We start from the raw sequence: 26,517 nt of genomic DNA, 5'->3' as shown, positions 1-26,517 counted from the left end.
GGACAAATTGAGGACACATGAATGGTCAACACAAAAATGCTCGACATGTGATCTTTTTTGTTTTTTCAACATTTTAAGTTTAGGATTGGGCACTTGGGGGAGGGTTAGGGTTAGGCTGCCGGAGGGGACGGTTAGGGTTATGCACTAGGGTGAGGGATAGGTTTAGCCTACAGTTAGGTTTAGGCACCAGGGGGGGGTTTAGGACTAGGCACTGTGAAAAGGAAGGGGGGGGGGGGGGTTAGGATTAGGCTTGAAATACAAATAAAAATGTGTCAACCATTCTTGTTGACCGTATGCGTGTTGACCATTTGTCATCATCAACCTTTTGACCCCGTAGATGTATTGCCTGTTGACCAGCTGGTGTCACCCTATATGTTGTCTGCCTAATACCTGTTGATCTCTTATACCACACCTGTGACAAATATGTCTAATATGATTAAACAATCACGCTCACAAAATTAAAAAAAATCAATTTTTATTCCTGTTAAGTCACAAAAGAATATTCACACGCACTCGCACACGCAACCTCACCCAAACACACATGAACAGAGGCTGCTATTCAGTGATTGCATCAAGTTTTTTTCCAGCAGTGAGGAGTCACTTTACAGCACTGAATAAGAGCCTGGATAGAGGCCCAGCGCTCCTGCGATTTGCACAGCAAACAGAGATGGGACATTCAGGAAGTAGGAGTCATCCTGGTGTGGGTCTGGCAGTACTCAGTAACTTGGGTCTCTACAAAAAGGGACAAGAAAGTACAGTTGTTAATGTTATACACTTAGGGCTGATGTCTGCCTCCATCTGCACAACCCTACATGAGGCCACATTTTCAGCATACATGGAATAAATAGAAGAACATTATTTCTAATATATCAGCTGATTGGTGAAAATTCACAACTAAAGAATAATTATAATATACTTAACTTTAGTCTCACTGTGTTACAGCCAATCAGATCCAGGTGACTTGTACACTAGAGACTGGTAACACTATGGAGGGTATTCAATTAGCAGAGATATTCGCAAGGCAGCACAGACGGTGTAATGGTTAGCATTACTACCTAACAGCACTGAGGTTGTGGGTTTGATTCCCACTAAGGCCCTAACTGTGTGGAGTTTGTATATTCTCCCTGTGTTTGCGTGGGTTTCCTCCTCCTACCACACTCCAAATATATACTGGTAGGTTAATTGGCTCCCAACAAGAAAAAAAATGAACCCTAGTGTGTATGTGTGTTAGCATGTGGTAGGGAATATCGATTGTAAGCTCCACTGGGGCAAGGAATCATGCGTGACTGGTGTGTGTGTGTGTGTGTGGACATGTGATATCTAATATAGATTGTAAGCTCCACTGGGGCAGTGACTGGTGTGTGCGTGTGTATACACGTGGTAGGGCATATAGATTGTAAGCTCCACTGGGGCAGTGACTGATGTGTGTGTGTGTACATGTGGTAGGGCATATAGATTGTAAGCTCCACTGGGGCAGTGACTGATGTGTGTGTGTGTGTGTACATGTGGTAGGGCATATAGATTGTAAGCTCCACTGGGGCAGTGACTGATGTGTGTGTGTGTACATGTGATATCTAATATAGATTGTAAGCTCCACTGGGGCAGTGACTGGTTTGTGTGTGTGTACATGTGGTAGGGCATATAGATTGTTGTGTGTGTGTGTGTGTGTGTGTACATGTGATATCTAATATAGATTGTAAGCTCCACTGGGGCAGTGACTGATGTGTGTGTGTACATGTGATATCTAATATAGATTGTAAGCTCCACTGGGGCAGTGACTGATGTGTGTGTGTGTGTGTACATGTGATATCTAATATAGATTGTAAGCTCCACTGGGGCAGTGACTGGTGTGTGTGTGTGTACATGTGGTATCTAATATAGATTGTAAGCTCCACTGGGGCAGTGACTGGTGTGTGTGTGTGTACATGTGATATCTAATATAGATTGTAAGCTCCACTGGGGCAGTGACTGGTGTGTGTGTGTACATGTGATATCTAATATAGATTGTAAGCTCCACTGGGGCAGTGACTGGTGTGTGTGTGTACATGTGATATCTAATATAGATTGTAAGCTCCACTGGGGCAGTGACTGGTGTGTGTGTGTGTGTACATGTGATATCTAATATAGATTGTAAGCTCCACTGGGGCAGTGACTGATGTGTGTGTGTGTGTACATGTGATATCTAATATAGATTGTAAGCTCCACTGGGGCAGTGACTGATGTGTGTGTGTGTGTACATGTGATATCTAATATAGATTGTAAGCTCCACTGGGGCAGTGACTGATGTGTTTATGTACATGTGGTATCTAATATAGATTGTAAGCTCCACTGGGGCAGTGACTGATATGTGTGTGTGTGTACATGTGGTAGGGCATATAGATTGTAAGCTCCACTGGGGAAGTGACTGATGTGTGTATGTACATGTGGTAGGGCATATAGATTGTAAGCTCCACTGGGGCATGGACTGAGGTTAATCATTTAATGGTGAGTGGGATGTAATAATGTATTTGTGGGGCTATTAAATTAATAGTGGGGTCTTAAGTTTAAATACTAATTATTTAATATGGGCCTGTTTGAGGAGAACTAGGTCTATTTAATAAATGTGATTACTATTTCTTTTGTGACAGGGCTGACTGCAGGGGGAATGCATAATAATTAAATGTGGGTGCTATTGCTTTAACAGCGGAGCTGGTTGGTGAGTCTTGAGGTGCCTAGAGGGTTTATTAATTTCCATTCTTTCCATATTTCATGTGCCTATTCTTTTTCCAAATAGGAAACATCCCAGGATCCATAAAACAGGAGCAGCAGCAGGTAGTGAAAGCTGCAAGAAGCGAGCGAGGAGAGAGCACAATAGTCTCCCAGCTGTTCTGATTCTGGGCGACTGTCAGGACTTTGAGAGAGTTGAGGTGTATGTCCCACTACATACTGCTCATAAAGGGAGAGCTGCTTTACCTAACTGAGGTGCACGCGGAATTGTCCGTCTCTATGAAGTGGATGTGAATGGGTCATAGAGCAACCTAACAATGGCTAAACTTATATTTATGTCCCATGCATGCGGATCCTGTCCTTTCTGGTGGTACGGCGTAGAAACCCCATCTAGAAAAACTCAATAGATGGCATTAGGCATTACCTGCAAAATGTGATGAGAGCAGCACAACTCAGAATTGTCTCCAAACCGTAGAACAGAAGGAGGATGCAGCTCAACACGGTCTCAAGCCGTAATGCATACGTTTGAAGAAACAGGAAGTAAAGCGCAAGCAATGCAGATGGAATGGTTAGACCAACACTGACCACCAGAGGGAGCTTACGCTCACATTGGTTACCACGGCATCCTAGCAAACAGAGATAAAAAAATAAACTTGACCACTGCAGATATGTTTGAACAACACAATGGGCAACAGCAATGTTGCTGACTAAACCAATGTATACTATATTTAATATTCATCAAAATGCAGTTTATCCGTTCTCCAAGTGGCAGTATTTATGAATACTAGTCACAGGGGCATATTTATCATAAGAGCAGAGTGTGCGCTGCACACAGGCCAATGGGTACAGTGGGGAACCGTGCTGCACACTCTCAACCCAGGACAGAAGACTGTCACTTCCTGCGCAGCACCCCCACACCCCCCTCTTTGCTCACCCAGCTGCACCATCTTTCTAGAGCACGGGTTCTCAAGCTCGGTCCTCAGGACCCCAAACAGTGCATGTTTTTCAGGTCTCCTCACAGAATCACAAGCGAAATAATTAGCTCCACCTGTGGATCTTTTAAAATGTGTCGGTGAGAAATAATTACACCTGTGCTCCTGCTGGGTGACCTGGAAAACGTGACCTGTGTGGGGTCCTGAGGACCGAGTTAGAGAACCTGTGTTCTAGAGACATGATTGGAAATATGGGTACGCACAGGAGCTAGCAATGACTCTGGCACTGTGCAGTCTTTGCTCTCTTCTGCGCGTTGGGCACTCTTCTAAATACATTCTCAGAAAGATGGCGGCACCAGCAACATGTATGGAAGGGGCTCGCTGAATGGTGGTAATGGTGTTGGGGGGGGGGGGGGGTTGCACATGAGCCTCCCAGCTCTTAAATCGCCTGACTAGTCATGACTTACATATTAAAGTTTCTGTGTGATGTCACTGTTGCCTAGGGAACGGATAGACTGTATTCTCATAATTGTCGATTCAGGCCATAAAATGCCTGCCTACACTGTGCAGGTTCTCCTACGTGGGAATTGCACTCCCAGAGAATATTGCACTGGCTGATCGGGCACAGGAAATAACATCAAAGTAATTAGCACCTCATAAGGGGTTTATTGCAAACCTCCTACCATTAGCCCCATCCCGGTCTGTGTGCTTTAATTACTCTAATCAGCCAGTAAAACACTGTTAAAATTTCCATGCGAGAAGTCCAACATATGCACTAGTACAGGCCTGGCCAACCTGTGGCTCTCCAGCTGTGTGAAACTACAGCTTCCAGCATGCCCTGCCACAGTTGTACTATTAAGGAATGCTAAAACTGTGGCAGGGCATGCTGGGAAATGTAGTTTAAAAAAAAATCAGCTGGAGAGCCACAAGTTGTCTAGGCCTGCACTAGTATATTTATCTGTAATGAACATTATATTGGTATTGTTCATACATATTAGGAGTTTTCCATTTAGAAAAATAAACTGGTTATCATCACCAAGAGGATCTAATCCATTTACTAGTAATGAGGAGTTGTAGAAAATAAGCATAGTAAGAATCCTCAAACAAAGCCATAATATAGTATTTCTGACACTGTGGAAAGTGTAATAAATTATTAATGGCTTTCAGTGTCCTAACTAGAGATGAGCTAAGACTTTCACGAAGAGATCTAGTAGGACTGATCGTGGAATCAGGTCACATAAGTACACATTCATTTTTAATGTCCACATCAGAAAGTTGTTCAGTTCACACTTCGTTAATGCCCCGGCCAAGTGCATAGTAACCTTTCCCTGCCTCATCAAGTATTAACCTCATATATGACCTAATGTATTTAAAAAGTTCCATCGGTCAGTGTTCAGCAACTGTGATCTTAGACTGTATAACACTCTATTGATAAAGTACGATTAAAAGACAATGATTGTATAAAATGTGTATAAACTAATCTGCTCTGAAGACCCAACGCAAACTCAAAGCATTGTGGACTTTCTGGCACTGCTCAATGTAGATATAATAAGGTGAAACCCTCTATTTACACAAACTACTCACCGAGAAACAATCGTGTGACTTCAATGCCAAGGTACAAGAAAAGCATCACCGCTTCCAATATGATGTTAGATGTAGGGTAAGGTAAGATTAGACCTATGACCATGAAACAAAAAAAGATGATTTATCAACTCAACACGTCTCACTTATATTCTATGGTGCCCACACATAACGATGTCCTCATGATACGATTTTATGGCCAATTTCCTCATGAACTTTCACGGGAGCTCCCTTGCCGTCGTGATCACGATTTGGAGTTAAAAATGTCCAATCTGACTAAAGATCCATCTTGCAGCCAATGCATTGTATCACAGATTGGCTAATCTGCCCTACAGCATGGCAGATCAGAAGATGCGATGTACGACGCGCGGGGACGCGCATCGGCATTGTGCTCGTGAGTATAAACTCACGATTTGTACTTTTTTTACCCGATTCGTCGTCACGATTCGTCGAAATCGGCCAAATCGTGTAAAATATCGCTGTGTGTGTGGGTACCTTTAGTGTGGTTGTTGCATTTACATGTATCCAATTATTGTGCCTGTTCTGCTTTACAAATGTACAGCATCAGAGGAAAAGCAAGTTAATCAGTAATACTGTGCCAGTAATTGCACCGTGATGTATGGCTATCATATTGTCATATACATCTAATGGTCTGTCGCTAGTGCAAACAGAATCAATTGTGAAGCAGGAAAGATTCTACTAAATAGTACTGCATTAGCCATCACACCAGATGGTGATCAATTCAGCTGTACAGCCCAAAATGGAACATATAATGCAACAATAGAAAAACATCAAAATAAGAACAATATAATAAACATTGTATAAATGTTTCAGTTTAGGAGACTCCTTTTGTAGTTAAGCATTGACATATATAATTTTGCACCACCTTAAAATTAAAACACTACTACACCCTTATTGGGCCATCCAGGGAATTCTACAGATCACTAGTTATTGCCGCTTTAAATTTTCAGCTCCAACCCGCCGAGACGTGGCAGCTTTGTAAATACAGCCCATGGAGTTTCTGCCAAGTAAGATTATGGCTCATTGTTTAAAATGGTTGAAATGTGAATGGATTGATTTTTTTTACATGGACAGGATCTCATATTGATCTATATAATAATTTGCTATGGTCTGTCCCATTTCCAACATGCATGCACAGTGGGAGCTGTGGGGCACGCCACCCATCCAATGGCTCCTACTGCTAGCCAGGAATGGGGTAAGTATGGGGACGGGCCTAAGCAGGAACGGGTTTGACCAGGTCCCTTGAATAGCATATATACAGTATTTACTATTATTATAATAGTAGTGTCCAGGGCAACACTGATTTTATACATCAGGTAAGGTCATGTCTTTTGTCCAATTTCTGTGAAAACTTGATTCAGATATTGGAAAGTGCAGTCACTCATGCAAATAACTCAGAATTGTGCTGCACAATTACATGACCTTAAAATCTAACATGCGAATATACCCAACACCAATAAAGAAGCTATAACTGTTGCTCACCTTTATATATAAATATGAGAGTTTCGATGAGGAAGTAGGAAGCGCAGTACCAGCCATTGAGGAAGAGGAGCACTTCCAGTGGGGTAGAGGAGAGCTAATCTTGTCAAGGAAATCCCTTTAAATTGTAGTTAGCATTTCCCACATATATAGCAGATAAACATGAGTAACCAATGTTCACAGGAGTAATCAGAATTCGCTTTAATCTAAAAAAAGGCAGCTAATCTGCCCAGCATCCCTTCGATCGGGATGCCGGACGCCGGTCTCCCGGCGTAGGTTGGTTAACCCTCGCCGGGATTATGTAGTCTAGATGCTGGCGGTCGGCATTGTGACCGCTGGCATCATAAACGTATACTGTCCCGAATCCTTTTTAAGACACACAGATTAAAAGAAATGTAACTGAAACTGCGCATACCACGATAATATCTAAAACCAAACAAATCATATGTCTCAGATATATACATTCACGTTCACATATAATTTCAAATTCATGTTCTTGACATCTTTAAAAGGGGGGGGGTACCTACAGACCTTCACTGTCCTTATGAACCCCCATATTCATGCACCCGTTTAGTGGGACACAAACCAGTACTGGATCGCAGACTGAAACAGATAGCTAAGAGCTGTCAACAACACCGCCTAGTACATGGTAAAGCAGTAATCCCATGAAAGAAAATCACTCATTAATTATGCATGATCGATAATGAACGGGCTCATATGGGGGAGGTGTATCAAAAAAGGGGATAAGAAGATGAGCTGCCCATAGCAACTAATCAGCTCCTAACTACTACTCTATAGCATGCGCTAGACAAATGATAGCTACACTCTGATTGGTTGCTATGGGCAACACCTCCACTTGTCCGCTTTAGAAGGTTGATACATTTCCCATCCTCTGCTGCGTAACCACAAGTCCCAGCTTGCCCTGTCAGTACGGCCTGCTGCAGATCAGTGATGCTGTGCGGGCTGCCTATATTCCGCGTCCCTGCAGGTCATGGAGAAGGATACAACTCCGCGTCTTCTCCCTGATAAACAAAGCACAGTGAGACGGTGAGGTTACAGGGAGGAGTACACGGATAATAAGGTGTCAGGGTGCTGTATGAGGCTGATAGCGGTTACCGGATCGTTATTACTATGCTGTCGCTTTCCGATCACGGTATAACGTTATGCATCGGCTATTCCGCCGCTACTCACCTCTGGACGCCATCTTGGTGCTCTAAGGACGCGTGTGACGTCACTTCCTGGATACAGTCAGTAGCCCCGCCCCTCAGCTATTCAGAACAATAGTAGACTGCCAGGGTTTAGGTGTGTATGGGGGGGATGTACACCCTGTATGGGGCTGTTATTGTAGCTTCTCATTGGAGGAAAAACAGCAAAAAAAAAAAAATAATACAAAAGATAACTAATGCAACTCACAATTTTACCAGCAATTTACCATAAGTATAGGGATACGCTTTATATGTATACAAGGTCATAGGGCCCAGAGACAAAGTTATATATATATAGAGAGAGAGAGATTTAGTGGTGGTGAGGAAGTTTTCTTTTTTGTAGGTTTTAGAGGATATGTATGTTGGGAGACATTCATTAATTTGTGTATGAGTGGCAATCATGGAAGCTGCATCAAGGCCACAGGGAGCAGGAGACATAATGTTGTGGAGACTGGGAAGAGAAAGTTAATCAATTTCAGTTTCTTTACATGTCAGAACAAGGGGGGCCGACCCATTCCTCCCTATGCCTGTATCTGTGCAGCTGTATGTCACTTCTAATAGCTAATATATCAGTCAGCATTTGAGCCCTATTATTAGTGGTATATTAATGTACAGGGAGAGCTGCTCAGACACGGACAACCCCAGTCTGAAGAAAGTCACAATGACCTCACTTGGTTTTCATGTTAACCACACTGCAACTTTGGTATGAAAAGCAGAATAGTATATGACATCACTGGGAAAGGGAGTCAGGTTTGCAGGTACGTTATAGATGTATAAAATATGTATGTTTTCTATACTGACATGAAACAGGTGAAAACAGCGCTGCCCAATGAGCCTGTTGTTATCGGGGTTTATTTGTGAGGCAGCACAGCACCGGACAGTAGTAACAATGCGTACATAAAACACGGACATACTATGTAGATAAAATAACTGCAGACATGAAGACAAAGGCTGAGACGGGCCCTGCTTATGAGATGCATAATCCAGTATCAAAATAGCAGAGTGAGTGTGGCTCTGAACAGAGATTCGGCAGCAGCAATGGTGTAGCATAGGTGAGAGCAGGGAAGGCTCTAGAGAAGAGACTGAGGCACTAGTGATGTCAGTGGGAGTGATTTTGGCTCTGATAGAGCCAAAATCACTCCAGGGCTTGTGGCTGGGAAAGACCATCGCGACCATCTTTTTGGACGCTCGTATATGCTGTGGGTGGTGACCCACAGCTATACGAGCGTCCAGGACGACGCTCCATTTTAATGGAGGAGGGCCCTGATTCAGAGCGAGCGCTCTGGTCAGAGCGTCCGGCTCTGAATCAGGCCCTGAGTTTTCACAGATTGTTACAATTCTTCAACCAGGGACATGGGGAACCCATACTCATACCTCCCAACCAGGGGGTCATTTAAAAAGTACCTAGGCTTGTCCTATGGAAGCCCAGGAGGTGTACCCACGCTGCCAAAATGGCACAAATAACCCCCTTACATGTGGGCATGCCCGCTAGTACCAGGGCCCGCCTAATGTCTTGCCAACTCTGCTCACATCTGTTCCAATTGTTGTAGGCCAGTTCTGATTCAAAGCTTTCAAATAGGGAAGAGACTTACCCCAAAAGTAGGCATTTATGGCATCTGGGTAGATCAGGGACAGTCCTGATAGCACGTCTAAATGTTGGTAGGTAAAGTTATTACATTTGTAACTGGTGGTGGGGAAAGTGCGAGTGGCATCTGGAAGGCAGAGTTGGTGTACAGTGAGAACAATGATGAGAATAGGAAGATGAATATGTTTCTTTCATTAAAGAGAGCCTCTATCTTTGCTCGATTTGTAAAATTGATCAGTGAGTATTCATGGAGTTTTTAAAGATTTTGAAGGGTGAGGAGTATGAGAGGCAGAGATAAGAGTTCCCTAACAATGGTAAAGGCGCACATCCGCTAGACGATTTATTTTAGCGATTGAATGATAACGTTATCGTTCATAAATCGTTTGCAAAAATGTCTTAAACGACCAGCGATGCACGCTCCCGCTGGTCATTTAGACATCTATCATCGTGCAAACATGCTGTACAACCTGACGATATTGTCAGGTTCAGCATGTTTGCAGATGATTAATGTGTCTTCACTGAATGACTGCTCGTACAGTGCAGGCACATCACAGACAGACAAACGACTGCACAATTACAATGTCGTAATCGTGCAGTCTTTTGCCTGTCGTCTAGGGGATGTCTGTCTTAAGACATTAGGAGGATCAACAACTTGATTCTGAAGTTTATAGGAAACCAATGAATGGATTGACAGAGTGGGGCAGCAGATAAGGAATGAGGAGGCTGATACACACTTGCCTGCTATTTGCCCGAATTGGGAAAATCAGGCATATGGTGCAGTGTGTATTCCCGACTGCGCCCTCCCATGGGTTGCTGTGTGGGGCGTGGCCTAATCAAGGGGGCATGGCCACACCCCCTTCGAGGAAAAAAAACCAAACCACGTTTTGCAGGGCCACAAAGCGGCGCTGTGCGCTGGCTTGGGGGGGCGCGCGATCAGCTTGATCGCTTCCCCCAGGCCACAGGCATAGGAGACTGCTGTGGCTACTTCATAGCAGCCGCGAGCAGTCTCCCAGTGCAGCCCAGCACACAGCAGCGTGTGCTGGGCTGCTGTGATGAAAGACGGGGGGGAGCGGTACCATACCCGGGCCCCTCCAGCAAGCCCGGGTCCGGGTAATTTGTACCCGCTCCCCCCCTCTCTGGCCCCTGGTGATCAGCCATGCTGCACAGCCAATCACGATATCACATGCGGGCCGGGTAGTTTAATGCAGGACGGAATGAGTGATCGTTCCGTGGTCTTTAAATCTTCCTAGTGTGTACCAGCAATCTTGCATGATCTGGGGCAAAGGGTAATCGCCCCGACCATCGGCCAAGTTTCCGGTCGTCTAGTATGTACCCACCCTAAATTATAAACGTGGTACAAATTATAAGAAATTTCTGGTACCATAGAGACACGCACAAAGCCACAGGCAGACGTATAAAGGTGCAGAATCATTGGCTTGGTACAGAAAGAAGCACTTTTAATCACCTAACTTAAAATACTATATAGAGAACTTAGAATGGGGTGGGAAGCAGGGTGAGTTATTTTCATGTAGCCAAAAAAAAAATTCTGTTTGGCAAATTGAAAACCTTAACAAAAACAAAAGTTGTACAAGTGCTCGAATGGTAACAAACACACACTCCTCCCTGCCAAACCGTCTGACTGACACACATAGGGGCATATTTAATTGTGGCTGAGAATAGCAAACATCTCGCACCTGTGAGGTTTTTCCTTCAGGTGCAGGATTTTTGCTATTCAATTAGGTGTGCGTTTTTTCCTAATTTTAGGGTTTTTTTGCGCACCTCCAGAGCATAGCCAATTTTTCCTAAAAGCCACAATTTTAGGAAAAAAAGTCGGGAAGTGTTCTGGGACCCCGGTAGCTCCCATCCTAATGACTAATTAAGCAATTGGAAGTTTCCAATTAGCTTAGTCAGTGCTGTCTTCTGCGTCCAGTGTCAGGACCCGGTCTCCTGCAGCAGCGGTGAGTATGTCAGTGTGTGTGTGTTTATGAGTGAGTGTCGTCGTCCCTCCCCCGCCCCCCGTAATGGTCGCTGGGAGAACTTCATCCCCCATCAGCCCTTGTGCCTCCCTGCAGCTCCTCCCCAGGAATATGGAGGGGAGGCCACCGGACAGGTAAGTATAATTTAGTTTTACGCAGCGCTGAAAACCCCGCGACTTTTTTTTTAACATGGATACTGTGGGTATCGGGAGCACATAATCCAAAATTGGGCGCGAGGATTTCTCCTCGCAAAAATCTCGCACCCAATTGAATATGCCCCATAGGTTGCCATGAGACAGTGAGGGGTTTAGAGGTCTCTATTTGGTAACAAATATAAACAGATGTCAATATGTAGGTGTTGGTAGAGCCTGCATTTTGTTATTGTATTATCACATCACCCACCTATACTGTGTCAGCAAGCTAAGCGCCCTTACACTAGGGGCAGATGCAATTAGCTAATACTACGTGGGGTAGAAAACTCTGCTTGTTGTACATGTATCCCATAGAAGTGCTAGCAGAAAATAATCAAGGTTTTCCTGCCATAACCACCACAAATATGCGCAGTTGCACACCGCGTGAGATAGAAACCGCTAATTGAATCTACCCCACAAAGGTGGAAAATTGAGAACATGTAGATAATACCTTGTATTTTGTTATTGCTTTCACAGAGCATAAAGTGTAATGAGTCCCAAAGCTTTGCTGCATCATAGTGTACTATGTACTTAAATAAATGTTTCCATAAAACCCTATTACACTTCAGAAAGCATTACCACTTGTGACTGACACAGAGCAAAAAAACTATTTGCCATAAAGTGTGTTTACAAGTTTATTCACTTAAATTATGTTTTGGACTAATGGCGTCAAAGTGCATAAGGCTCGGAGAAGAATTAGACCATATAAGAAATAATTGGAAGTGAAACGCAATGCAAGGTGTACAGCTCCTAACGTTCATTCTAGCATCCTGCACCTGTTACAACCTGTGCAGTTCCTCTTTTCTGCCTGGGGTGTCGCTCTCTGCTCTAGTGCAGTGGTCGCCAACCTTAATTGGGGTGTGAGCTACTCGAGACAAATTATACCTCCTGAAGAGCTACTAAAATTATAGAAAAAAAAAATCTGGCTAATAACCGAACAATTGAAGGTCATTTAATGGAAATTTCATAGAAAACAACAATGCATTTAATTAATACAGTGATATTGTTGCAATTTGTAAATAAAGTTTAAGAACAGGCACATTTCACTGTTAATTACCGTCTCCAAGGAGGTAAGTGCAGTAGAGGAGCAAAAGATACAGGCAGGGCTGCTGTGTGATTTTGCGGGAGAGCTGGGCATGAGTCACTGGAGGTGTTTGTCACGTATTGTGCCACTCCACGGTGGCGTAGACGCAGTGGGTGGAACCACAGAGAAGCACGTCAGGTGATCGTAGCGGCTATGGCAATCACTTGACCCGCTTCCCCGTGGCTCCACCCACAGCGTGGGCTCCTGACACAGCAGTGCTGCAGCTAGACGAGCTACCAAAATTAAGACTGCAAGCTACCAATAGGAACTACAGGTTGGAGACCACTGCTCTAGTGCTTCTAGCAAACAAACTGCTGTATCTCAGCAGTTTGCTGCATCAGCTGAGTGTGCTAGAAGCACCAGAGCAGAGAGCGACACTCCAGGCAGGAAAGAGGAACTGCACGGGTTCTGACAGGTGCAGGGTGCTAGAATGAAGACTTATACCCCTTTTACACCGGAGCTAAAACCCGGGTTTTTGAAGGGTTAACCCGGACAGCTCCCTGGTGTAAAAGGGGAGAGAGTTGGATCGCCGGGTCGAGTGACCCAGCAATCCAACCCAGGTAACTAGCAGGGTTTAACACGGGCGTAGCCCGTGAAACCCTGCTGTGATAACAGCGCACTCCGGGTCACGATGACCTGGAGTGCGCTGCTAGCCGGCCGATTGGTCCGGCTTCAGTGGCGCTTGGAGATGACGTCATCTCCAAGCGACCACTTTCACTCCGCAAAAGCCGGGTCTATGCAGACCCGACTGCGGTGTGAGCGGCGCTGACTCGGGAATATCCCGAGTCGGCACCGGCAAAATTCCGGGTCTGATCCGGATAGGAACTTTGTTCCAACTCCGGGTCAGACCCGGAATTTAGGTGGAAAAGGGGTATAAGTTCCTCAAAAGACTACCGAGCCCAATCAACATCTTATAGACATCTATAAAAATCATTGGTATTATTCAGTGGGACCATGACCACATCTGCAGTCGTAGTATGACCACGATGTGTCTTATGGGAGCTGGCTGGACACATGTAACCAAACTGTCCACACAGTCTTCGAGGTGAGCAACCAGACAAGGGTATATGACGACTCAGGGTGGTTTAGGTATATGTCAGGACTCGTGCCCTGATGATTACTCAGCTTATCCTCCAAGCTTATAGCTGACTTTCTTATGTTATATGTCACTTGTTTTGTTTTACTAGGCTGATTAGATCAGTGTTGCCTTAAAAAGTAAGGAAAAACGGTTTAATGTCCCACGTTACAGAAGTATTTCTCTTCTGCAAGCCGGTATAATTCAGACATAGCCCATGTTTAGCAATTGTTTGGTCAAACAATAGGAATACAATCTTATTCTCCCAATTAAAAACTGGCAATTATGAGGACAGTAACAAGATGTATCTCTACAAAGGGGCTTAAAGAGTTTCTTCACCCCTAAAATTAAGGGCCCGATTCAGACCCGTCCGTTATGCTGCGTATGCACGCTATGGGCGTATCGCACATTTGCACATGCCTCAAAGTACGCATGCGCAAACCAGTCACTGCGCCTGGGAATCGTGCGCTCGTAGTACACAGACTAGACGCTATTTTGAATGACAGATTGCGCCGTTTGTGGATGGTAACAGGGGAAGGTGCTTGTGAAGGAGGGATTGGTGCTGCGAACGCAGGCGCATCAAAACTGCGTTTTATGGGTGTGCATAATTAGCAAAGAAGCATCAATGTACATGTCACCTGGTTATATTTTAGACTGCAGTGATCGCGGTGCTTGCGGTGGGGTAGGGTCTACCTCAAGCGCTGCGTGCAGCTCCGATGGCTCTCGATGTCAGCGATTAATCACACACTTCCTGGAGATGCCATGTGTTAAGAAAAGTGGGCGTCTTTATACTAGCATACGTTCGCTCTACCATCGCTCTCTAAGGCATAGAGGGCGTCCTTACACCAGACAGTGTGATCGCGGCATTTGCATACCCGGCCCCTTTTGGCTGCCTGAGAGCACAGCTTAGCGTCCGGGTCTGAATCAGGCTCTAAGTTCAGGGAGAAAATGTGAGTGAGTACCTCATCATATCTGGCTGAGAGAATTCAGAGACCGATTTCTAACTTCCATATACCTTTATCCCACCCAGTGCTGGGCTGAATGCACACATTAAAAGAAAAATAGACACGATGATACATTTTATTATTTGCATGTGGGCATTTGTTTGTACAGAAAAAATCTGTTCTTATTAAAATTAAAAAATACTGACACCACATATTTCTCTAATTTAGTAAATAAATTTTTATTTTATCATTTTTTTTTTATATAAACAAAAACAAATAAAGCTACATTCTATGTAACTGCAATAATTACAAATGTAAAATGCTAAAAACAAAATAAAAACCACACAAAACATTCAAATATTGACAAATGCACATTTTCAGTTATTTAAATTACCATTTAAAAGTTTTAAAAATATTATCTACAAATATATATATATATATATATATATATATATATATTTTTTTAAAATACTGGAATTTTTGAATAATTAGAGGTCTGTTCTTTGGAACGTGAGAGGTTTTAAGGCAAAATCTTCAGGAAAAATTGCTGACTTGACCAAGTTCATGTAACAGTTCAACAACAGGAATGTTTGTTGCGTTCGCTGAGGACTTCAGGAGACACTTTCGTCCACAGAGAAGTAACGTCTCCTCCATAACGGTGCAGAATTAAATACCTGTGCCTAGAGTCTTAGCCATGGTGTGTGGTATTAAGAGACGTTTCTTTTCTAGGTGTCCTAAAAGGTCAACCTCGTACTCGTGCAAACTCATTGCGTAGCCATAGAGAGTCTCGGTAGTAGCAGGGATCTCCCAGATTTAGAGCGGTCCTTTTGTAGAAGTAAAAATACAACACAGCCACTGTTGGTATACAGAAGAGCAGAATTACATGGTGCAGACTCTCCAGGCTCTGGTTAATATACTAGAAATTGACAATTAAGTAGCAATATGTGACATGTACAAACTGGTATGTTCATGCATCCAATCGAGCTGACGCACCTAGCTGCATATGACATATTTATACCTTTTTCCTTCAAATGTCACAAAGGTAATGTTAGGATTCCACTTACCAAAATTCCCCAGTACTTGTGAATGGTGTTTGAAACCCATGATATACAAACTGAATGGGTCCATAGATTTACTGAACAAGCTGAAGATGAGATTTGATAATAGGGCGAAGCTAGAAGTTTCTGTTAAAGCACTGGAATATGTGTAGGTGTAAATGTCTGCAATAACCATTTTTTTCTGAATATATATGGGTTAGAGAAAGAACAGACTCACTATGAAGATGATTAAGTAGGAAGCACAGGGAGAATTAAAAAAAAAAAAAAAAGTATTATGATTGGTCAAAAGACTTGACAGCATCAGGACACACCCCATACCTAACCAGAGAGGGCATCAGAGAGCTGGAATGCACTGTTCAGCCAGGGCCGTAACTAGGGTAGTGTGACCAGTGCCATGGCACAGGGCGGTGTTTGGGCCTGTCAATTTTCCTGTTTATTATCATTCTCACTTGTAGTTTCCTCTTCTTTTATCCCCAGCATCTCCTGGCCTCCTGTCTCTTCCCTCTTATCCCTCTGTCCCTTTTTTAAAAATGGGGGGGGGGGGGGTAACGACACGCCAATGCTCTCTCTGGCACAGGGCACCCAAAAGTCTAGTTACGGCTGTGTATTCAGCCATATACTCCCAGCTGCTGCCAAGACTCCTGACCATCATGATCAGAAGAAGCCGTGTTTCCGTGCCCCTTGCAGAATTACTCATGCTGTCTGCTTTTACACCTCCCTGGGTGCCAGAGGCAACAGCCCTCCATTTGCAGGGCACAGGAGAGAAAAGTGCACATCCACTGTCTGATGCTACCAATACCGCTAGCTTTGTAGGTCCCAGGAAGATCAGCTTGTCTCTTTAAATCAGGTATATGACACTGAGGGTGCACGTTGCCAATTAAAGGTGGTTGTGTCTATTGAATGAACATAGCTTAATAAATTGTCCTGGTTGATAATCTAGTAGCGCACCTGTGAAATTTATAGCTGCTTCTGTTGTCACTACTCAAAAAAGTGTAAAAAGTGGTTAATGCAAGAAGCGCTTTTTTTTTTTTAATTGTATGTACTAATTACTATTGATACCTGCTGGTCCACAGAAAGATGAATAAATAAATAAATAATCAAACTGCAAACCAAACGAACAAATAAAAAGGAGGTATGTAAATACTTAAATAAAATTAAAAAGAAGAAAAGAGGATGAGTTACTTTGAATAGAAATGAAGATGAAATAAAATAAAAATAAAATCAAACAACAAAAACGAAATGTGGCTAGTGCAAAATTAAATGAAATTGATAAAGTACCAGTGATATTTAAGCATAAATGTTTACACTCCTTTTGTGGGAATGATAGGTGCCCGCTGCTTTGGTGCAGTGCAAACGGGTAACTGTCCCTATCTTACCCTAAAAGCGGCGTTGTCCTTTGTTGCTGGTGAACATGTGCCGCTTGATGCTGTACTCGCTCCCACTCTGCTGTCAGAGGACTGTATCCAGTCTGTTAGCGGGGGTTGCAGCTCAGCATACAGCGATCTCCGCTGTGCCTCCGGCAATCTTTCTGGCCTCTGGCTCTATTGATGAAAGGTGGCTGGTGGCTTGTGTAGTGGTCTGGGCTCCACTACACAAGCCACCAGCCACCTTTGCAGTTTGATTATTTATTTATTTATTCATTTTTCTGTGGACCAGCAGGTATCAATACTAATTAGTACATACAAATCCGAAAAAAAAAAAAAAGGGCTTCTTGCATTAACCATAGCTTAGTAAACGTTTAGTTTTACGTTACTACATATAGCACAATAATAAAAGCACTTCTAAACTGATAAGTTATTCATGTAAGAAATGAGCAAAAAAGTCACGTCACTTCTTACTATAGATGGGAGAATATTTTCCCAGCACCTACAATGCTGCAAGCTAATTCAATCAGAGTTTACATGTATACAAGGCTGCTACCACCTACAGTACATGCAAACACTCACCGAATCTCTGCAGGACAAACAATGCCTGCAATCCATCAGACCAGATAAAAACGTTCCCACTTTTCCAGCGAAGATTCTATGGGGGGGAAACAATGTGAGAGTCATTACATAGAAGGGGATCTGCAACAGCAGTGATCTTAGCATGATACATATATGTAATGACACACTGCAGGCTATGGTCTTACCATGATCCACACATGTAATGACACACTGAGGGCCAAGTGAAGAGCGCAGAGGAAAATGGTGACCTGAAAGCGATGGAACAGTAAGCCAAGGAGCCCGGCTTGGAACACGAAGGTGTTAAACAGCATAAGGAACAGGACAATGGCTGCAAATAACGTGCCCACATCCTGCAATCTGGAACAGAAGTAAACACTGCTGAATGATTATCTGTCTTCACACTAGAGAAGGATAGAGTGTATCGTGAGGCAATGAGATGTAATGAGAATATTAGCAAACTATCAGACACTCCAAATCTATGATCCAGTGATACTGCTCTGTCTACCATGTGACTTTGAATAGATCATGACCCTTACTTACTGTATTTTCATGTGTTCATGTGCTATACAGCTTTCATTATATGCAACATGTGTAAAATGGTATTAACAAGGTACATTAAATAAATTTTTATTAAAGCTAAATATTGGCCAATATCTTTTACACTCAACACTGGACTATTATGCCACACTGTACTAAATTGCCAAACAAATGAAGACACAGAAAGGTCTGTTTCTATATGGGTTTTATTTATTTCAATTAATGAAAACAAGAAAATATCTGGCTATAAGTAGTAGGTTAGCATTTGCCTTTTATCCTTGGTTAATTTTTTAAGACTGCTATTAATGATTGATAACTCAGATTATTTTTTTTACATAGTTATGTGACTACTACAGCAACCACTACCACATGGCATAAGATGTAATGAGCAGAGAGGCTTTGATACATCCCTCTCAGCTCTATTTTCCCTGTGACAACCTCCCTCCCCTACCTTCACATGACATGCTGAAATTCTACCTGTCTCTGGCAGCCAGACAATGATGTGTATTGTGTATGTGCACTGACATCTTAACTCCTTTGCCATCACATGACATGCAGAAAGGCTGTGGCAGCCATATTTGTTTGTACCCTACAAAGGTATTGAAAAGGAGATAATGATCTGTAGGGGGAAAGCTAAGAACTAGGAATATCTTTAGTAGTGATACGTTAACTGATGGTGGTTAAGAAAAAACACTGTTTTCATGAAGAAAATTCACATTGACATAAGCAGCTGTGCCAGATTTCCAGGGATCTGGTAATACCTGTTTATTTACAATGACCAAAATGGGAATATATTTCCACATATTGAATGCAAATGTCACTATTATTATTCTCTGATATTTAGAATTTAATATTTATTGAATATTTTACAATTCTAAACATGGAATTTACACAATGGTCAGTAAAATATGCTGGGAATTCTAGTACATAAAAGCCTGCTAAGATAATGATCTGCTTAGATGTATCTGCTCAGCAACAAGGTGTCCCTAGAGATTATTTTAAAATGACATTTATGGATAAGAGTGAAGAAGAGTTACTTACATGAAAAGCACTAGCTGAATAACTGGAGCTGATCGCAACAGCTCAGAGAATGAATTCACAAATAAGTCATATATCAGCAGCAGGAACTGTAGAGAAAGCACCAGGCTGTAGTTACCAGGCTGCAGCATCCTCTACTGATACTGACCTGCAGATGGAGACAAATACATACTGTAGTGGTCATTATACATGAGGCAATAAAAGCAAAACAGGTGACAGGAAAAGTGAGTGAGGCGTAGCTATAAAGAGGCAGGGGCAAGAGTGAGGCGTAGCTATAAAGAGGCAGGGGCAAGAGTGAGGCGTAGCTATAAAGAGCCAGGGGCAAGAGTGAGGCGTAGCTATAAAGAGGCAGGGGCAAGAGTGAGGCGTAGCTATAAAGAGGCAGGGGCAAGAGTGAGGCGTACCTATAAAGAGGCAGGGGCAAGAGTGAGGCGTAGCTATAAAGAGGCAGGGGCAAGAGTGAGGCGTACCTATAAAGAGGCAGGGGCAAGAGTGAGGCGTACCTATAAAGAGGCAGGGGCAAGAGTGAGGTGTAGCTATAAAGAGGCAGGGGCAAGAGTGAGGTGTAGCTATAAAGAGGCAGGGGCAAGAGTGAGGTGTAGCTATAAAGAGGCAAGAGTGAGGCGCAGAAAAAAAGAGGCAGGGGCAAAAGTGAGGCATAGCCAAAAAGTCAGAGGCAAGAGTGAGGCATAGCTATGAAAAAAAAAAAAAAAAAAAGGTCAGGGGCAAGAGTGAGGCATAACTAAAAGAGGCAGAGGCAAGAGTGAGGCATAACTAAAAGAGGCAGGGGCAAGAGTGAGGCATAACTAACAGAGGCAGGGGCAAGAGTGAGGCATAACTAACAGAGGCAGGGGCAAGAGTGAGGCATAACTAACAGAGGCAGGGGCAAGACTGAGGCATAACTAAAAGAGGCAGGGGCAAGAGTGAGGCATAGCTAAAAGAGGCGGGGGCAAGAGTGAGGCATAGCTAAAAGAGGCGGGGGCAAGAAATGTAACCAAGGAGGCAGGGGCAAGAGTGAGACATAACCAAGGAGGCAGGGGCAAGAGGGAGGCGTAACCAAGGAGGCAGGGGCAAGAGTGAGGCATAACCAAGGAGGCAGGGGCAAGAGTGAGGCGTAACCAAGGAGGCAGGGGCAAGAGTGAGGCGTAACCAAGGAGGCAGGGGCAAGAGTGAGGCGTAACCAAGGAGGCAGGGGCAAGAGTGAGGCATAACTAAAAGAGGCAGGTGCAAGAGTGAGGCATAACTAAAAGAGGCAGGGGCAAGAGTGAGGCGTAGCTATAAAGAGGCAGAGGCAAGAGTGAGGCGTAGCTATAGAGGCAGAGGCAAGAGTGAGGCATAGCTATAAAGAGGCAGGGGCAAGAGTGAGGCGTAGCTATAAAGAGGCAGGGGCAAGAGTGAGGCGTAGCTATAAAGAGGCAGGGGCAAGAGTGAGGCGTAGCTATAAAGAGGCAGGGGCAAGAGTGAGGCGTAGCTATTAAGAGGCAGGGGCAAGAGTGAGGTGTAACTATAAAGAGGCAAGAGTGAGGCGTAGCTATGAAAAAAAAAAAAAAAAAAAAAGGTCAGGGGCAAGAGTGAGGCATAACTAAAAGAGGCAGAGGCAAGAGTGAGGCATAACTAAAAGAGGCAGGGGCAAGAGTGAGGCATAGCTAAAAGAGGCGGGGGCAAGAAATGTAACCAAGGAGGCAGGGGCAAGAGTGAGACATAACCAAGGAGGCAGGGGCAAGAGTGAGACATAACCAAGGAGGCCCGGGCAAGAGTGAGGCATAACCAAGGAGGCAGGGGCAAGAGTGAGGCGTAACCAAGGAGGCAGGGGCAAGAGTGAGGCGTAACCAAGGAGGTAAGGGCAAGAGTGAGGCGTAACTAAAAGAGGCAGGGGCAAGAGATGTAACCAAAGAGGCCCAGGCAAGAGTGAGGCATAATCAAGGAGGCAGGGGCAAGAGTGAGGCGTAGCTATAAAGAGGCAGGGGCAAGAGTGAGGCGTAGCTATAAAGAGGCAGGGGCAAGAGTGAGGCGTAGCTATAAAGAGGCAGGGGCAAGAGTGAGGCGTACTATAAAGAGGCAGGGGCAAGAGTGAGGTGTAGCTATAAAGAGGCAAGAGTGAGGCGCAGATAAAAAGAGGCAGGGGCAAGAGTGAGGCGTAGATAAAAAGAGGCAGGGGCAAGAGTGAGGCGTACCTATAAAGAGGCAGGGGCAAGAGTGAGGCGTAGATAAAAAGAGGCAGGGGCAAAAGTGAGGCATAGCCAAAAAGTCAGGGGCAAGAGTGAGGCGTAACTAAAAGAGGCAGGGGCAAGAGTGAGGCGTAGATAAAAAGAGGCAGGGGCAAGAGTGAGGCGTAGATAAAAAGAGGCAGGGGCAAGAGTGAGGCGTACCTATAAAGAGGCAGAGGCAAAAGTGAGGCGTAGATAAAAAGAGGCAGGGGCAAAAGTGAGGCTTAGCCAAAAAGTCAGGGGCAAAAGTGAGGCGTAACTAAAAGAGGCAGGGGCAAGAGTGAGGCATAACTAAAAGAGGCAGGGGCAAGAGTGTAGGCGTAACTAAAAGAGGCAGGGGCAAGAAATGTAACCAAGGAGGCAGGGGCAAGAGTGAGACATAACCAAAGAGGCCCAGGCAAGAGTGAGGCATAATCAAGGAGGCAGGGGCAAGAGTGAGGCATAACCAAGGAGGTAGGGGCAAGAGTGAGGCGTAACCAAGGAGGCAGGGGCAAGAGTGAGGTGTAACCAAGGAGGCAGGGGCAAGAGTGAGGCGTAACCAAGGAGGCAGGGGCAAGAGTGAGGCATAACTAAAAGAGGTAAGGGCAAGAGTGAGGAGTAACTAAAAGAGGCAGGGGCAAGAGATGTAACCAAAGAGGCCCAGGCAAGAGTGAGGCATAATCAAGGAGGCAGGGGCAAGAGTGAGGCGTAGCTATAAAGAGGCAGGGGCAAGAGTGAGGCATAGCTATAAAGAGGCAGGGGCAAGAGTGAGGCATAGCTATAAAGAGGCAGGGGCAAGAGTGAGGCATAGCTATAAAGAGGCAGGGGCAAGAGTGAGGCATAGCTATAAAGAGGCAGGGGCAAGAGTGAGGCATAGCTATAAAGAGGCAGGGGCAAGAGTGAGGTGTAGCTATAAAGAGGCAGGGGCAAGAGTGAGGCATACTATAAAGAGGCAGGGGCAAGAGTGAGGTGTAGCTATAAAGAGGCAAGAGTGAGGCGCAGATAAAAAGAGGCAGGGGCAAGAGTGAGGCATAGATAAAAAGAGGCAGGGGCAAGAGTGAGGCGTAGATAAAAAGAGGCAGGGGCAAGAGTGAGGCGTACCTATAAAGAGGCAGGGGCAAGAGTGAGGCGTAGATAAAAAGAGGCAGGGGCAAAAGTGAGGCATAGCCAAAAAGTCAGGGGCAAGAGTGAGGCGTAACTAAAAGAGGCAGGGGCAAGAGTGAGGCATAACTAAAAGAGGCAGGGGCAAGAGTGAGGCATAACTAAAAGAGGCAGGGGCAAGAAATGTAACCAAGGAGGCAAGGGCAAGAGATGTAACCAAGGAGGCAGGGGCAAGAGATGTAACCAAGGAGGCCCAGGCAAGAGTGAGGCATAATCAAGGAGGCAGGGGCAAGAGTGAGGCATAATCAAGGAGGCAGGGGCAAGAGTGAGGCATAATCAAGGAGGCAGGGGCAAGAGTGAGGCATAATCAAGTAGGCAGGGGCAAGAGTGGGGCGTAACCAAGGAGGCAGGGGCAAGAGTGAGGCGTAACCAAGGAGGCAGGGGCAAGAGTGAGGCGTACTAACTAAAAGAGGCAGGGGCAAGAGTGAGGCATAACTAAAAGAGGCAGGGGCAAGAGTGAGGCGTAACTAAAAGAGGCAGGGGCAAGAAATGTAACCAAGGAGGCAGGGGCAAGAGTGAGACATAACCAAAGAGGCCCAGGCATAATCAAGGAGGCAGGGGCAAGAGTGAGGCATAACCAAGGAGGCAGGGGTAAGAGTGGGGCGTAACCAAGGAGGCAGGGGCAAGAGTGAGGCGTAACCAAGGAGGCAGGGGCAAGAGTGAGGCGTAACCAAGGAGGCAGGGGCAAGAGTGAGGCATAACTAAAAGAGGTAAGGGCAAGAGAGAGGCAGGGGCAAGAGATGTAACCAAAGAGGCCCAGGCAAGAGTGAGGCATAATCAAGGAGGCAGGGGCAAGAGTGAGGCGTAGCTATAAAGAGGCAGGGGCAAGAGTGAGGCGTAGCTATAAAGAGGCAGGGGCAAGAGGCGTAGCTATAAAGAGGCAGGGGCAAGAGTGAGGCATAGCTATAAAGAGGCAGGGGCAAGAGTGAGGCATAGCTATAAAGAGGCAGGGGCAAGAGTGAGGCATAGCTATAAAGAGGCAGGGGCAAGAGTGAGGCGTACTATAAAGAGGCAGGGGCAAGAGTGAGGTGTAGCTATAAAGAGGCAAGAGTGAGGCGCAGATAAAAAGAGGCAGGGGCAAGAGTGAGGCATAGATAAAAAGAGGCAGGGGCAAGAGTGAGGCGTAGATAAAAAGATGCAGGGGCAAGAGTGAGGCGTACCTATAAAGAGGCAGGGGCAAGAGTGAGGCGTAGATAAAAAGAGGCAGGGGCAAGAGTGAGGCGTAACTAAAAGAGGCAGGGGCAAGAAATGTAACCAAGGAGGCAAGGGCAAGAGATGTAACCAAGGAGGCAGGGGCAAGAGATGTAACCAAGGAGGCAGGGGCAAGAGATGTAACCAAGGAGGCAGGGGCAAGAGTGAGACATAACCAAGGAGGCCCAGGCAAGAGTGAGGCATAATCAAGGAGGCAGGGGCAAGAGTGAGGCGTAACCAAGGAGGCAGGGGCAAGAGTGAGGCGTTAACCAAGGAGGCAGGGGCAAGAGTGAGGCGTTAACCAAGGAGGCAGGGGCAAGAGTGAGGCGTTAACCAAGGAGGCAGGGGCAAGAGTGAGGCGTAACCAAGGAGGTAGGGGCAAGAGTGAGGCATAACTAAAAGAGGCAAGGGCAAGAGTGAGGAGTAACTAAAAGAGGCAGGTGCAAGAGATGTAACCAAGGAGGCAGGGGCAAGAGTGAGACATAACCAAAGAGGCCCAGGCAAGAGTGAGGCATAATCAAGGAGGTAGGGGCAAGAGTGAGGCATAACCAAGGAGGCAGGGGCAAGAGTGAGGCATAACCAAGGAGGCAGGGGCAAGAGTGAGGCGTAACCAAGGAGGCAGGGGCAAGAGTGAGGCGTAACCAAGGAGGCAGGGGCAAGAGTGAGGCATAACTAAAAGAGGTAAGGGCAAGAGTGAGGAGTAACTAAAAGAGGCAGGGGCAAGAGATGTAACCAAAGAGGCCCAGGCAAGAGTGAGGTATAAACAAGGAGGCAGGGGCAAGAGTGAGGCGTAGCTATAAAGAGGCAGGGGCAAGAGTGAGGCGTAGCTATAAAGAGGCAGGGGCAAGAGGCGTAGCTATAAAGAGGCAGGGGCAAGAGTGAGGCGTAGCTATAAAGAGGCAGGGGCAAGAGTGAGGCATAGCTATAAAGAGGCAGGGGCAAGAGTGAGGCATAGCTATAAAGAGGCAGGGGCAAGAGTGAGGCGTACTATAAAGAGGCAGGGGCAAGAGTGAGGCGCAGATAAAAAGAGGCAGGGGCAAGAGTGAGGCATAGATAAAAAGAGGCAGGGGCAAGAGTGAGGCATAGATAAAGAGAGGCAGGGGCAAGAGTTAGGCGTACCTATAAAGAGGCAGGGGCAAGAGTGAGGCGTAGATAAAAAGAGGCAGGGGCAAAAGTGAGGCATAGCCAAAAAGGCAGGGGCAAGAGTGAGGCATAACTAAAAGAGGCAGGGGGAAGAGTGAGGCGTAACTAAAAGAGGCAGGGGCAAGAAATGTAACCAAGGAGGCAAGGGCAAGAGATGTAACCAAGGAGGCAGGGGCAAGAGATGTAACCAAGGAGGCAGGGGCAAGAGTGAGACATAACCAAGGAGGCCCAGGCAAGAGTGAGGCATAATCAAGGAGGCAGGAGCAAGAGTGAGGCGTAACCAAGGAGGCAGGGGCAAGAGTGAGGCGTTAACCAAGGAGGCAGGGGCAAGAGTGAGGCGTAACCAAGGGGCAAGAGTGAGGCGTTAACCAAGGAGGCAGGGGCAAGAGTGAGGCGTAACCAAGGAGGCAGGGGCAAGAGTGAGGCATAACTAAAAGAGGCAAGAGTGAGGAGTAACTAAAAGAGGCAGGTGCAAGAGATGTAACCAAGGAGGCAGGGGCAAGAGTGAGACATAACCAAAGAGGCCCAGGCAAGAGTGAGGCATAATCAAGGAGGCAGGGGCAAGAGTGAGGCATAACTAAAAGAGGCAAGAGTGAGGAGTAACTAAAAGAGGCAGGTGCAAGAGATGTAACCAAGGAGGCAGGGGCAAGAGTGAGACATAACCAAAGAGGCCCAGGCAAGAGTGAGGCATAATCAAGGAGGCTGGGCAAAAGTGAGACTTAACCAATGAGACAGGGGCAAGAGTGAGGTGTAACCAAGGAGACAGGAGCAGAGCAAAAGTGGAGACAAATAAAGAAACAGTGGTAAGAATGAGGTATAACATAGAAGGACGAGAGTTAGTTACTCCATATGTAATGTTGTTAGACAGACGGGGGGTGGGGGAGGCAGAGTATAGGCTCAGGGCCTGGTAGCGCACAGCAGCCGGGGTGGGAGGAGGAGAGCCGCCGCCTGTGGCACTGCTATACAGTAGAGGTGACTGGGAGAGCTCGGTGATAATGGTGAGTGTATGCAGGGAGGTGAGGGGCACACAGTAGCTAGCAGGGTGTCGGGATAATAAATACAGGTGAGGGGCACACACTAGCTAGCATGGTACAGAGGAATACACACGGGAGGGTTACGGAGAGTTGTCGCCGCCTCGGAGGCCTCTAGTCTGTCTGTACAGCCTCCATAAGCCTGCTGTGCTCGCTGCCATGGCAACAATTATCTGAGGCCATCTGTAACCCATTAGGTCCGCTGCCACAATAATTCCTCTACCAATAGGAACGGCCTCGTCCTGACGTCATCAGAGGCAGTGACGGCCATATTGAATGTGGGCAGCGCCCTCACTGATAAAACAGCGATTTGAAAAACAATAGAAAAAAAAAAAATCGAAATTTATCATCAGTGGGAGAAGTAGAAAAGGTGATGCACAAAGTAACGAGAGGCTGGCCGTCATCCTGCGTAGAATAGAAGCACTTGTGGAGGAATTTAAAGTTCTT

The 26,517-nt window shown here is 45.6% G+C and overlaps 2 protein-coding genes across 2 annotated transcripts; both read right to left on the bottom strand.

Moving 5' to 3' along the window:
* Positions 1–458: 458 nt before the first annotated feature.
* On the bottom strand, positions 459–7,981 carry TMEM216 (transmembrane protein 216). The gene is made up of 6 exons (XM_088454479.1): positions 7,911–7,981; positions 7,725–7,741; positions 6,723–6,816; positions 5,223–5,315; positions 3,131–3,332; positions 459–732 (listed from the first exon to the last, which is right to left on the bottom strand). Exons 1-6 carry the CDS (start codon positions 7,921–7,923, stop codon positions 717–719), a joined length of 435 nt encoding a protein of 144 aa, XP_088310605.1. The 5' UTR covers positions 7,924–7,981; the 3' UTR covers positions 459–716.
* A 7,147-nt stretch (positions 7,982–15,128) lies between these two features.
* Positions 15,129–26,225, bottom strand: TMEM138 (transmembrane protein 138). Its single transcript, XM_088454489.1, has 5 exons — positions 26,147–26,225; positions 19,362–19,506; positions 17,969–18,140; positions 17,784–17,859; positions 15,129–15,634 (listed from the first exon to the last, which is right to left on the bottom strand). The coding sequence occupies exons 2-5, from the start codon at positions 19,487–19,489 to the stop codon at positions 15,522–15,524; spliced, it is 489 nt and encodes a 162-aa protein (XP_088310615.1). The 5' UTR covers positions 19,490–19,506; positions 26,147–26,225; the 3' UTR covers positions 15,129–15,521.
* Positions 26,226–26,517: the final 292 nt, after the last annotated feature.

Source organism: Taudactylus pleione, unplaced genomic scaffold, assembly GCF_031769625.1.
Source record: "Taudactylus pleione unplaced genomic scaffold, aTauple2 ptg000619l, whole genome shotgun sequence".
Classification (NCBI taxonomy): Eukaryota; Metazoa; Chordata; class Amphibia; order Anura; family Myobatrachidae; genus Taudactylus; species Taudactylus pleione.
Note: the sequence above shows the minus strand (reverse complement) of the source record. Positions and strands in the feature narration are given on the sequence as shown.